This window comes from Delphinus delphis, chromosome 8 (genome assembly GCF_949987515.2).
Source record: "Delphinus delphis chromosome 8, mDelDel1.2, whole genome shotgun sequence".
NCBI lineage: Eukaryota > Metazoa > Chordata > Mammalia > Artiodactyla > Delphinidae > Delphinus > Delphinus delphis.
Genome location: NC_082690.1, coordinates 6,370,309 through 6,384,584, shown reverse-complemented (window position 1 = coordinate 6,384,584; position 14,276 = coordinate 6,370,309). Strand labels below are relative to the sequence as shown.

The following is a 14,276-nucleotide window of genomic DNA, read 5'->3' as shown; positions in this document are numbered from 1 at the left end:
CCCTCGTTTAACTGAAAAACTCTGCATGTTTTCACTGATCTGTCTTGATTAAGTTACCATGTTTGGCCTGGTTGTTGATACCTTAGGAAAAGTAAAAGCTGATAATCTTGTTAATAAAATCAATCAGGAACTTCGCTAGTGGCACAATGGTTAAGAATCCACCTGCCAATGCAGGGGACACAGGTTCGACCCCTGGTCCAGGAAGATCCCACATGCCGCAGAGCAACTAAGCCCGTGCACCACAACTACTGAGCCTTCGCTCTAGAGCCCGTGAGCCACAACTACTGAAGCCCAAGCACCTAGAGCCCATGCTCCACAACAAGAGAAGCCACTGCAATGAGAAGCCCACGCACCACAACACAGAGTAGCCCTTGCTGGCTTCAACTAGAGAAAGCCCGGGCTTAGCAATGAAGACCCAACACAGCCAAAAATAAATAAATTTATAATTTAAAAAAAATCAATATCGGGCTTCCCTGGTGGCGCAGTGGTTGAGAATCCACCTGCCGATGCAGGGGACACGGGTTCGTGCCCCGGTCCGGGAAGATCCCACATGCCGCGGAGCGGCTGGGCCCATGAGCCATGGCCTCTGAGCCTGCGCATCCGGAGCCTGTGCTCCGCAATGGGAGAGGCCACAAGAGTGAGAGGCCTGCATAATGCAAAAAAAAAAAAAAAAAAAATCAATATCAATAGTCAGTTGGGGAAAGAACTCATTCGAGGTTAGTGCTCTAACTCCTTATTACATTTAATTTAAATAAATAAACCATATCTTCCTCTGCCCAGTTGGTTATAAGCTCCTTGAGAGCATAAATCTTATATGAATATTTCCTGTATCACCAGCAAATAGCACAGTGACTGGCAGAGAGTAAACCTAAGTAATTGGTGAATTAACTGATTAACAAACAAACTATAAACCACAGTCCTTCACATGCCTGCGCAGCTTCCACGGGATGGATGTAGACCAGCGTGTGCTCCGGACCATCCACTGACGCGTAAGAGGCACCATCTGCCGTGTACACCACCTGCTGTGGTGGACGGACCTGGTCATCGGTGTAGACAATCTGGGCCACAGTTCCAGCGTCTGGAACAAAATGCACCTGGGGCAAAAAAAAAAAAAAAAAAAAAATAACCGGCAAGTATGTAGCAACCACCCTTGTGGAACAAAACCTGTCTCACAAAGACGCAGGACTGACCGAGAACATTACACACTTGCATTTCTAAAAGATCCCCACTGAAAGGAGAACTCAACTGATACGCCTTCATCTATGCTGAGTTAGCGACTTGGCAACAGGATCCAAGGACCTTGTCACTGACTTATTGCTCAATATTAGGCAACCAATTTAAAGTTCCCTTTGCCTCAAATGTCCAATGCAGGTATCTCTTTCGGGGAGTACTGACAGGGTGGTTCACTGACCCTGGAAATGTGACAGAAGATGCATGGTTGACAACATTACCGAACTACAAAATACAAATTATTTGTAATGTGAAAAAAAATGTCAAGATTCAAAAACCAGTTGCTTTCAACACATCATAAGAATTCTACCTTATAACTAACAGTGCCTTTTGGCAAACACATTAAAACAAGGTCACTTTCTTTCCTACAAATTCTTTCATACTCCAAGGCCGGTCTGGAGGCGAGTTGGTAAACGTTTGCTGACTCGGTGAATGTAACAGAACTCTCCCTTGCCAACTAGGTAACAATACAAAAAATTCTAAGTGAGTACTTTTAAGGGGTTTTGGACAACTATTTCAGTTGTCACCAGGGGAAATAATTTTCTATCTACCAAGAACTAAAGCAGAAACTGGATTCTGTAAAGTGCTTTCGAGTAGTCAGCTTTGGAGGTTCTTGAAGGCTGGCATACAGCCTAGTATCTGATATTGAAGGTACAAAGCAGATGGTCAAAGAACACATTTGGGAGAGAAATAGTTTATGTGCTGATATTGAGGTTAGACCCTCTTAGGTCGGATTCCTTCCTCTTACCCTGTCTTGGCTTTAGACCTAACTTTTTTATTTCAGTTTTTTTCCAGTGGAGAATAGTAGATCCCGAAGATGACATAAGCTAATTCAATCCCCAGAAAGAAAAATGGAGACCCAGTGAAGTCAAGCACCAACCACATAAGTAAAACAAACCTCCACTTCTATACTAAGCGCTTAGTCCAGCTTCTACATAAATCTGCTTTGCCCATGAAGATACAGTTTGCATCCATACGAGAATTAGGCTTCTAAGATATTTGCGCAGTTTTAAGTGCTGCAAAATAATTTTGTGAGTTTAGATTTGCTCATTGACATCAAAATCTTGAACTAGTTTCAATGCTTAAAAAAGAAAAAATAAAATTTCCTTAAGAGTTATCCAAACTCTTCAACTTGGTCTTCAACACCCAGTACTGGGCTAAATCAGAATTCCTGGTTGGGAGAAGGAACAGTGGGAGGAGGGGGGCAATAAAGGGTGCTGAGCTCTGCCATCTACCATCTGGTTACCCACAAATGTGGACCCTATTTATTAATGAACTACATTTTTGTTTATAAACAAAATACACCAAAATATATAGCTACATGAAAGTAGCCTTCCAAATAGTTTCCATGAGAACCAAAACAGCATTCTCAATTATTCTGCTGGAAGCATCTCTGGAACTGTTTTGCTCAGTATTCAAACTCAGACTTTCAAATCATACCAGGTGATCAATTTTATGTATTGTAAATTTGTTATATTGCTTAAATTAAATAAGATGTGTATATTTAAAGGTTTCAATGTTAATTTTCTGATTTGGGTAATAATACTATGGTTATATAATTTGATGAAAATTAAATTAAAATTACATATATATTATAATGCTTTAAAATGAAGTGTTATACTTTGGTCACATGTAAACACGGCTCCCTATGAGTGCTGACTCTTCTCAAAATTCAAATGCATACCAAAAATGCAGAGGTTCGCCTTTGCTAAGAATAGTCCAAAGAACGTGTAGCTGGTTAGGGTAGCAATTTGAAAGGCAGAGATCACTGGTTACAGCAGCATCTGAATAAGCGACTAACCTCCAGAGCTGTGGATTCAATGGGACAACTTTCAATTAGAGGTTTACATCCTGAATTTGAGAAGAAATGGAAAAGCCACTCACTCTACAGGCATACCTTTGTACTTCATTACACATGAAGAAACAAAACCCTTTCCAGGATAACATAAAGAAAACCTCCAGTTTGAAGCTTTCAGCACCAATACCATGTAATAAAACGGAGCAGTGAAGTGGATTATGACAATAAAACAGGGGAAAGGCAGAGAAGCCATGAGTGGTATGTAGCTCCGCAAAATCACAGCACCCCACGTTGCTGGAGTGTCCAAGGTGCTGAAACGCTGCCCGTTCCTTCTGCACCAGTTCTGCAAGTCAGCTTCCTCCCAACCACTCATCACTGCATAGGAGCTTCTATTTCTCTAGCTGTCAGCAAACTGTACCAACTAAAAAACTGCTGTCAATGCCCAGCTGGAAGACCACTCTTCACCTGTGCGGCATTCTCCTCATGCTCTGCAGCCGGAGGCCACACGTGTGAGCTTTCATCTTTGGAATCCATCCTTTCTTTGCTGGACAGCGTCCTGGGCACCTAGAGCAGCTCGGGGTGAAGGACAGTCATCTGCCTACCACGTGAGTGTTCATCAAGGACAAAAAGGCCTCTCTGCAACGTGCCTGAAAAAAGAGAGAAAAGGACCCAAGACTTTAACTAAATGAATGCATTTTAATAAATTACAGTTTCAACCACAAAAAGGGGGGAAAAAAGCTTTGTGAAAGATTACACACCTGGGCAAAAAGGTAAAAATGAAGAAATTATTTGGAATAATGATGCAATGTATTGCATACTTGCTCTGCTCTGGGCACAGTTAGGTGGATGGAACCTTCATCACAAATGCTGACGGCAGTCCTCTTAGCTCTCCTGAGAAGGATGAGGCCCCCAGATGCTAAATGCAGGGAAGTGCTGGGTTCACACCAAGACTCGCTGCTGCTCGGCCAGCTCGTCCCTCCCTTGCACACTTGTTTAAAATATTTTATTTATTTAGGTTGTGTCAGATCTCAGTTGCAGGCACACGGGATCTTCACTGAGGCATGCAGGATCTTTTCGTTGTGGCACACAGGCTCTTTCTTGCGGCACTCGGGCTTCTCTCTAGCTGTGGAGTGCGGGTTTTCTCTTCTCTAGTTGTGGTGCGTGGGCTCTGTAGTTTGCGGCACTCAGGCTCTCTTGTTGAGGTGCGAGAGCTCAGTAGTTGTGGCGTGCAGGCCTAGTTGCCCCAAGGCATGTGGGATCTTAGTTCCCCAACCAGGGATCGAACCCAAGTCCTCTGCTTTGGAAGCCGATTCTTTCCCACTGGACCACCGGGGAAGTCCCTGCACACTTGTTTAGACACTGACTTCCTATACCACCAACTCAAAATGAACAGTAGAATAATAAAAGTCACAAAACGAGGAAAAACTGGCAGGCAGAAGGAGCTGAATTTTCTGGGCCACAATTTGGTGAATACAAATATAAACTCTGTTTCCCATTCGGTCCATACAGGGGTGATGAGTGAGCAATCAAACATCAACTAAACATCGATGCGCACAAAATTTACACCTTGAAACATTATTATTTTCCAAAATAGATGTTTTAATCAATCTTCCCTTCTGATGATGATAAAACACTGACATTTTAAAGGTCACATGAGATCTGCTGTTTATCAGGGCAGCCAGGCCTGATACACCTCCTCCCACCAGCCCATTAAATAGCAGGACAGGAAAGGCCAAACTGCTCAGAACACCATTCAACTAAAGGTCAGAAAGACCACTGCCCAGGGATTGCGCTGGTGGTCCCGTGGTTAAGGCTCTGCCTTTCAATGCAGGGGGTGTGTGTTTGATCCCTGGTCAGGGAACTAAGATCCCCGGTGCCTCGGGGTGTGGCCAAAAAATTTTAAAAATAAATAAATTGCACATCTCTGTAAAAAAAAAAAAAGACCACTACCCAGAACCCAGCCAGAATTTTCTCCATTGTTAATGGAAATAAGCTGAGAAACGTTCTTAGGCTACACATGCTCCAACCTCTGAACCAGAATAAGGCCTACAGAAGAAAAAAAGAAACTGGAACACCCAATGTCAGGGCCTAAGTCTGGGATACAGGAAAGCCATGTCCAAACAGCCTGAGAGCCTCTTTGGAGCCACTGAGGAACCTGCTCCTGCTTGGCTGCAATGCTACCATCCTTACCCCCGCCCGAAGGCACCCCACCACACACACGCTCGCCCTGCACACACCGGAGGGTCCTGGAAAAGATGCCCGTGTCGCCAACAGGTGACTATATAAGCAAAGGGGCCGGGGGCACACTCTCTGGAGAAATGGAAATGTTCTCTATCCTGCATCTAGACTGGGGGGTGGTTACGTGGGGAATTCATGTGTCAAAAGTCATCAACCTATTCAATTAAAATATGTGCATTTCATCATGTGTAAATTATACCCTATAAAGTTGTCTTTAAAAAAAAAAAGCATGCCTTCCTTATATAATGGTACTATCTAAGCACAGTACAAAGGTGGTCAGAGTGAGTTGCACAGTATGTGAATTATACCTCAACAAAACTTATATTTTTTAAAAAAGGAATAAAAATATTAAGAAACTTAGGAATAAATGTCACCAACAATATAAAGATCTATAGGAAGAAAATCACAAAATTGTACAAAAGGACATAAAAGGCTCAGTATTACAAAATCATAAAATGTTCCACATCAGAAGTGTTTTTAAAATTTTTTTTATTTTTTAATAATTTCAGACAGAAAAGCAGCATAAATAGTACAGAGAATTCCTGTACTTCTTCACTCAGGTTCCCCAAATGGTAACATTTTACCATGCTTACGTTATTATTCTCTCTCCTTCTCTCTCCCTCTCTCTCTTTTGTTTTTTTAACTTGAACTATTTGAGAGTAAATTGCAGACACAAAGCCCCTTTACTACTAAATTCTTAAGTGTCTGTTTCCTAAAAACAGGACATTTTCTCACGTAACCACAGTACTATCACAATCAGGACGTGAACATGAAAACAGTACTATTACCTAATTTACAGACCACATTCAACTTCTGCCAATTGTCTGATTACCGTCCTTTGCAGAGAAGGAAACCCCTTTTTTCTGGCCCAGGATCCAATCTGGCATCGCACACGGTGCGTCCCGCGGACACGTCCCGTCTGTCCCCTCTGATTGGGAACAGTCCCCAGTCTTTCCTAGTTCTCCACGACCTTGACATTTTGGAAATGCAGAGGCCATTTGTTTTTCAGAAGGTCCCTCAATTTGAGTTTGTCTGATGTCTCTTCATGGTTAGATTCAGGACATGTATTTCAACAGGAATTAATACCACAGAAGAGATGTTATGCTTTTCCCATACAGGAATTTGAGATTTTTTTTTTCAACTTAGTTTGTCAATTGTACAATCACTCAAGTGCACAAGGGGACGCAGGGAGGAGCCAGGCAGGCTCACCCCTCACGCTCTGGAAACACACCAGCCCAGGGTGCCTTTCTTATTTGTTTTCATTTCTAGAAAGGTGCTTATTATTTCTCTCTACCTGGAATCCCTTATCCATTCTTCAGAATCAACCCATACCATCAATTTGTTATCTATTCTTCCAAAGATATTTTATGCATATACAAGCAAAATTTAAACATTCCATGCCTCTGCAACCACACACAGCAGCATGCTATTGATTCTATACAAAGCAGCATCTCTTTTAAACCTTATTTATTCCGTATAATATCATACCCTTTACGTTGTTCCATATCCATATAGCATTTCCTCATTCGTTATTAAAGCTGCATCATTTCATTATATGAATATATCATAATGTATTTAATCTTGTGTTGATAAACAGGTTGTTTTTAATCTTTTGTGATGAATGCGTTTGGACATACAATGTGCTATACCTTGAATTCTTTTGAAGTCTCTGAGGGATAATTTGGAGTCAGTTACAGTGGCTGTATGACGGTAAAGTAACTATCAGTTTCTGAACTCCAGCACTGGGGCTGTCCTCTCCCTGTGCCTAGCGTGCGAGGGCCCAGGGGACACATCTGTGCAGAGGCAGAAGGCAGTACAAGAGGCAGAGTGGCTACGAGCTTGGGCTCTGGACCTGGATTTCGGTAGCAATTCTGTGACTTAACTGACCTCAGGCAGAGCAAGGACAGTCTCTAAATCCCTCTCCTTCCCTGTAAAATCGGGATCATAAGGTTACTGACAGAACATGAAATAATGCACATAAAACGCTTAGCACAACGCCTGCTCCATGATAAACACTCACACACTAGATTTTTAAAAAAGGTTCGATCATATTGCATTTTTCTGTCTAAATGTCTGCCTCCCCGTCTCAACTCGAAGTTCCTTCAGGTCAAGGAATATGAGTAACTCTAGATCTGTCGTGTGGCATGTCCTTGATCATTTGTACAGATCGGTCGCGGTGGGAAGAGAGAAGACACCTGATCCCAAAGCGGGTGTCCAGGGATGACTTCTCAGAGAAGGTGAATCTTCAAGGATGAACAGAAACAAGAAAGAAGAGATGGGAAGGGACAGGATATTTACTCTAGACTGAAATACCTTTTTTCTAATCTTACCAAAATAAGGAAGTATACATTACATGACATAAAATACCAGAGACTGCAGAAGGCAAGGATAAAGGGGGAGAAAAAAAATGAAAATAACTACTTGGCAGATGGGAGCAAAATAACAGAACAGTTCATCGACACATAGGAAAGCCTGCTAGTAAAATTTAGCAATACAGATGTGAAATACTGCCCACAGTGTCAGCTCCCAATAATTTTAGAATACTGTTAGCACACAAAGAAGCCCAAGATGGTGAAAATTCTTGGACTTCCCTGGTGGTCCAGTGGTTAAGAATCTGCCTGCCAATGCAGGGGACATGGGTTCGAGCAGTGGTCTGGGAAGATCCCACATGCTGCAGGGCAACTAGGCCCATGTGCCGCAACTACTGAGCCTGTGCTCTAGAGCACGTGAGCCACAACTACTGAGCTCACGTGCCACAACTACTGAAGCCCGCGTGCCTAGAGCCCGTGCTCCGCAAGAAGAGAAGCCACTGCAATGAGAAGCCCATGCACCGCAACGAAGAGTAGCCCCCACTAGCCACATCTAGAGAAAGCCCGCAGGCAGCAACGAAGACCCAGCACAGCCAAAACAAAATTAAATTAAATTAAAAGGGCTTCCCTGGTGGCACAGTGGTTAAGAGTCCATCTGCCAATGCAGGAGACACAGGTTCAAGCCCTGGTCCGGGAAGATCCCACATGCCGCGGAGCAACTAAGCCCATGCACCACAACTGCTAAGCCTGCACTCTGGAGCCCACGTGCCGCAACTACTGAAGCCCGCATGCCGTAACTAGAGAAAGCCCACACACAGCAACAAAGACCCAACGCAGCCAAAAACAAAATAAATAAATAAATTTATTTTAAAATACATTATAAAAAAATTAAACTAATAAAAGATGGTGAAAATCCTTTAATTCAAAAAGTGTCTGGAATCTAAAGCAGTGATACAGAATACCCAGTTCTTGTTCTTTAAGATATATTGATACTTATAAGACCTATTGAGCTCCTGTAACTAATAAACTATTCAAAACAGTGTGACATTCTGCAATTATTTATTGTTTAATAAATTGTTCAAGAAAACTGAATTTTAGGTATGACTCCGCTACTAAGTAAGTCACTTTAAAATCCTCTAGCATCAGCTTCCTTAACTGTAAAACGAGAGTATAAAGTGGTTTCTAGCCTTAAGCTTAGATGGGAAGCAGCAGAGTATAGTAGAAAATCCACAGACTCTGAGTTGAACATCCGGGCTTCCCCAATGACTCAGCTACTCAGTAGTTACATCCTTCGGCCAAATCACGTAAACACCTTGAGCCTCGATACTATCCTATGTAAAATGGATATGATAATTACCTACTGGTGTTACAGTGAGAGTTACATGATATATGTAAAAATCCCAGGCACAGATTTAGCACATGGTAGTGCTCAAATGTGTCAACTTTCATATTTTACTGATGAGCTATAAGAGCTTCAGAATTTTCAAAACATTTCATATTTTTTTATTTTATTTATAAATTTATTTATTTATTTTTGGCTGTGTTGGGTCTTCGTTGCTGGGCACAGGCTTTCTCTAGTTGCGGTGTATGGGGGCTACTCTTTGTTGTGGTGCGCGGGCTTCTCATTGCGGTGGCTTCTCTTGCTGCAGAGCGCGAGTTCTAGGCACACGGGCTTCAGTAGTTGTGGCACACAGGCTCAGTAGTTGCGGCTCACGGGCTCTAGAGCGCAGGCTCAGTAGTTGTGGTGCGCGGGCTTAGTTGCTCCATGCCATGTGGGATCTTCCCGGACCAGGGCTCGAACCGTGTCCCCTGCATTGGCAGGCGGATTCTCAACCACTGTGCCACCAGGGAAGTCCTCATAGTTTTATAAACCTAGCAATTTATCAAATAACCAATGCCCTGTACCTGAACTTTCTTCATAGCAAGGCTTGTCATATTTGATTGCCTTTTTTATTATTACTTTTTTAACTGCACAATTTATAGAACCCTGTTGATCTTGATTTATGAGCGAGGCGGAAGGATGATTCCAGGAACTGCCTCAGCACTGTCCAACAGGCAAGTGCTGACAGGCTCTGTGAGCTAGGGACAGACTTCCTCCGCTCGTCTTCTTGACCTGAAAGAACCCGAGATCCACAAGCTGTACCTTGTCTAGAAAATGGCCACCTACCTTCCTTCTTTCACCCACTGTCTAAAATGTTAGAGACTTCATTTCCAGGAAGAGAAGCATTTCTATCCTCTCTAATGATTTCATTCAACAAATATTTATTAAATACTTATTAACAACAAATATTTATTAAACATGCCAGATACTGTTCTAGGTCCTATATATATACATATGTGTTGTAACATATATGTATATATAGGACATATATGTTGATAGCATATACATATGTAACATATGTATATGTTACATATTATATATATATATATATATATATATGTATAAAAATGAATGGTGTTATATAATTGAAAGTAGGAGCTTTAGCCTCAGACAAATCTGGGTTCTATGCCCCCAAATCTACCATGTGCTTACTAGGTGTGATGTCAGTAAGCCACAGACTCATCCTCAGTCTCCTCGTTGGAAAATCCAAATTATCTGCCCGGCATGGCTGTTGTTAAGACTTAACAGTCTGCATTTCATCAAGTCTCTAATGCACTTTTTTTCACCTGTTAACACTTCTGAATGAGGGGTCTATTTTACAACACTGGTGTCCCACCGTCGCTCTCACCCAGGTGGCAGGGAGGCTGTGGATGCCCTGCCCGCGTGTGTGACCTTGCTCACAGCCCTTCATTAGTTCTGTCCTCGCTTCACTGAGTCATGTGTGTTGTGAGCACCAGACACCCTGCGTGTAACTGCCATTTTAAATGCAAAAAGATGACACTGTAATTTGGCATTAAAACTGAAAGGCATGGGAACAGCAGCTGGGCACAAATTTGATTAGGGAAGCAAATATCCATCACTGGAAAAATGACCTTGCCCAACAAACCTATGGGACTTGGGTATAAGAGACAGCGTCGTGAATGATGCTGCTTTGTGCAATGTTATTACTGAGATACGTGGAAAGACAGGCCTGCCACAGGCTGAATAAAAAAACACCGGGATCAGAACTCCCAGAATGGGTACAGGCTGTTTGGAGGAGATTCCTGGTGACAGCAGTGTGCCCTCTTTTCAGAAATGCTGTGTCCCCAGCACTCTTGATGGTACAGAGACATCGATGACCCTGAGCCAAAAATGATTCTGAAGAGTCAGCCTCTGAAAGCGACAACATTTTAGGAATATCTTAAACAATTCATTTCACTTATATTTTCCCTTTCATGTATGCACGAGTGATGTGATAAAAATCTATGCCTAAATAAATCTAAAAGAGCTCTTTCAACAAGTATCTAATAAAAATTCTAAGTACCAAAAAGCACTTGAATCAGAGTTTAATTGGCAAGGCTTTTTCCTTTTGTAATGATACATAAAATAATTGTTGTTTCTTACCACCAACATCTTAGATTCAAGACAACGTGATAGCATTTGGGATCACGTAGCATAATGACGAACATTCGAGAAATGGTAGCAATTCTTTTCATGCTTTGTGAACATCGAGCATAAAAGGTTGAGCAAGAGCTCTGCTCCCACGGAGCTCACAGTCTAGTGGGAGGGATGGGCAGCTGGCTTCCCAGCTCACCGGGGATGCCTGCGTGGTAAAAAGGACAGTGAGGAAACGTGAGGGGGAGAAAGAAGGAAAGAGAAATGCCTGCCTTTCCAGCCGCTGCACTAACAAGGCTGGCCCGGAGCCAGACGATGGAGTAGCCCAGTGACCCAGCCTCCACATCGCCTGCTCTCCTCGTAGTTCCCACCCCACAGCCGTATCCCCTCACCATCCACCAGCCTGGTTCCCACCAACACCGGCCCTTTTGGGCTGAAAGAAGCCAATTCTCCAGAACCACTCAGGACTTGGAGTCGAGAAGCTCCCGTTTCATCACCTGCACGTAGAGGTGGAAGAAGAGGCCCAGATCCACCTTCAAAGGTAGATGTGCACCCGGGATGACAGGATGAACTATAAATACAATATCACTTTAAAACGTTGTTATAGGCCTTCCCTGGTGGCGCAGTGGTTGAGAGTCCGCCTGCCGATGCAGGGGACACGGGTTCGTGCCCCGGTCCGGGAAGATCCCACGTGCCACGGAGCGGCTGGGCCCGTGAGCCATGGCCGCTGAGCCTGCGCGTCCGGAGCCTGTGCTCCGCAACGGGAGAGGCCATAACAGTGAGAGGCCCGCGGACCACAAAAAAAAAGAAAAACAAAAAAACAAAAAAACACACATTGTTATAGATAGTTGTTAAATTCCCCGGGATTATGGCACATTGTTGGACCTCAGAAACACTAAGAATGCAAGAGAGGTTTCTGCACTGGTGAGGTGCCTTCCAGATGCATCGTTCTTTACATGGAAGGAAGTGCGCCACAATCCAGACAGTACACTTGCAAATCAACTTTTCTGGCTCATGGCAAACTAACCAGCAGAGACTGCTAACTCCTTCCTTGAAATCCTACACGACACACGCCATAGAAAGAAGTTAGAGGGAGGCTGATAGACTTGCAAAATGAATATAAAAACTGTGAGAAAGAAAGTGGAGGAGGTGGCTTTGCAATCGTGGGAGGGAGCTGTGGGGGAGCTCAGAACAGAAGGGGACCAGCCAGCAGAGCGGCGGTGAGGAGGCAGATTTCCTTCTCCTTCTCTCCCTGCGCTCCTGCTGCCCAGCCTGCAACAACCGTCCCGCAGTGCACAAACTCAGCAGCCAGCCCTGCGCAGCCAGCGGTAGGGAGACCTCAGGGCCCGTGAGAAGGCTGGGCGGGGAACAGACACCAAGGCCTGGAGGCCAGCCAGCGCCTCCCCTTAGGCCTAGGGCAGCAGTGTGCACCGACAGGAGGGTTCTCCCGGGGCAAACAGGCAATGGCTGGGCCCAGAGGCTCTCTGGCCTGATGTACAAGCAATTGCTTGTTTTTGTTTGCTTCGCCTTTCACCTTTCTTGGAATGAACAGGCACAGCTATCTGGTGACTTTTGCTGACCCAAGTATAAAAAGAGCATCCTTCAGGAATGCTCACATAGAAATCCGTCTCCATTTAAGGGAATGCTGCCTGAGCTTGCTTTAGGCTAGTTACACTGGAATAGGCACACAGCCACTGGAACCGCAACTTGGATTTGCCATACTTATATGAGAGCAGGCTCGGGATTCAGACAGCCTGGCTTAAAATCACAGATCTGCCACTCTTAGCTTTTGACAATTGGTTTACTCTCTCCGAGCTTCAGTGTTCTCATCCGTAGGATAAAGAACGGAAGGATATTAGCTGTGTAACAGTAGAAAACGACTGTAACTAACGTACACAATACAAAAACACCCTTATGTCAAGAAACAGAAAGGACACCTTCTGAAGTCATATTTAAGATTAGATTCCACTTGGTAAGAATGATTTCACTCTATGTAGAGAGGGGAAAAAAAAAGAAGAACATGTTCATTAAAGCACTAACATAAAAAGGGAAAAGAAAGATTATGGGGAATCCAATTCTATGACACAGAATAATAGAATTGCAGAACTAGAAGAGAAATTCCAGGCCCATGGTTCTCAAATATGTTCACAAGACAGGACCACAGTGTTCTTTGCCAAGCACCATGAAACATTAACATATATATTTTTTATGTCACAAAACAATATTAGCTAACATTTGTATAGCACTTACTACGTGCCAGGCATGTTCTAAGTACTTTACATGTATTGATTCATTTAATCTTCACAATAACCCATGAAGCTGGTACATTATTGTCTCTACTTTATAGGTGAGGGACAGAGAAAGAGAGAGATTAAGTGATTTGCCCAGGGTAACAGAGCTGGTAAGAGCTATTATGTGGCAGAGCTGTGATGCCCAGAAGCCCAGGCATGTGGCTACTGAGCCCATGTGGTGGCCACCATTCCACCCTGCTTCTCGTTCCATAAACTAAGATTACTTGACCTGTGTTAAGATTCCAGCATAAATGGCTCCATTATATGAGCTATATAAAAATCACATCCAAGCTTATTTTATAATTTTTTTAAACTATCAGATTAAGCAAGACTAGGTATTCCCAAGTTTTCCACTAACTTTTTTTGCTACTTGTTCATTTGTCACCTCCTAGTGCTGACTAAGGTGATTGGCAGTAATAGCAACAAAGAGTTAATGAAATTTCATGGGACAGAAGCTCAAAATAAAGAAAATTCTATCCTTTATTTTTATTTAAATGAAAAACCACCTTGGTCTAGCTCTAGAACACTACTGTTTCGGGGGAGGGTACTTTGGAAACCACTTGTCTCGGGCAGCTTCCGTTTTACAGAAGCTATCATCCAGCTCAGCGCTCTGGCACTGTGGCCATGGCATGCCCGAGGGAAGACAGCACTCAAAGGCCAAGCTCAGGACAGGATGTGCCACTGTGCGCCAGCACCAGTCTGAGAAGTATCACTCATCAACTCCTTCAGCTGATTTAATGTCACGACAGCTGACAAAGTTGTTTAAACCCATATCCTCATGATTCAGAAGACATAACAGGACAGAATCACAACGAGCGCTCTGCTCTGCACAGCTGGTCACCACTGCACAACTGAGGTGCTACAGTAAATGTGAGAGCTATAAAATCAGACCAAGCAGACTGGAAATATAGGGCTTCTACTATATCTAAGTGCCC

At 43.4% G+C, this 14,276-nt stretch overlaps 1 protein-coding gene across 1 annotated transcript in view; it reads right to left on the bottom strand.

Moving 5' to 3' along the window:
- Nucleotides 1-14,276, bottom strand: part of PRDM10 (PR/SET domain 10) — an 87,532-nt gene that overhangs the window by 53,774 nt on the left and 19,482 nt on the right. Inside the window, exons 2-3 of the mRNA XM_060017666.1 lie at nt 3,494-3,675; nt 930-1,094 (exon numbers count right to left, since the gene is read on the bottom strand). Of these exons, the coding sequence (XP_059873649.1) occupies nt 930-1,094; nt 3,494-3,562 (234 nt within the window). The 5' untranslated portion in view covers nt 3,563-3,675. The remainder of the gene's footprint in view (nt 1-929; nt 1,095-3,493; nt 3,676-14,276) is intronic.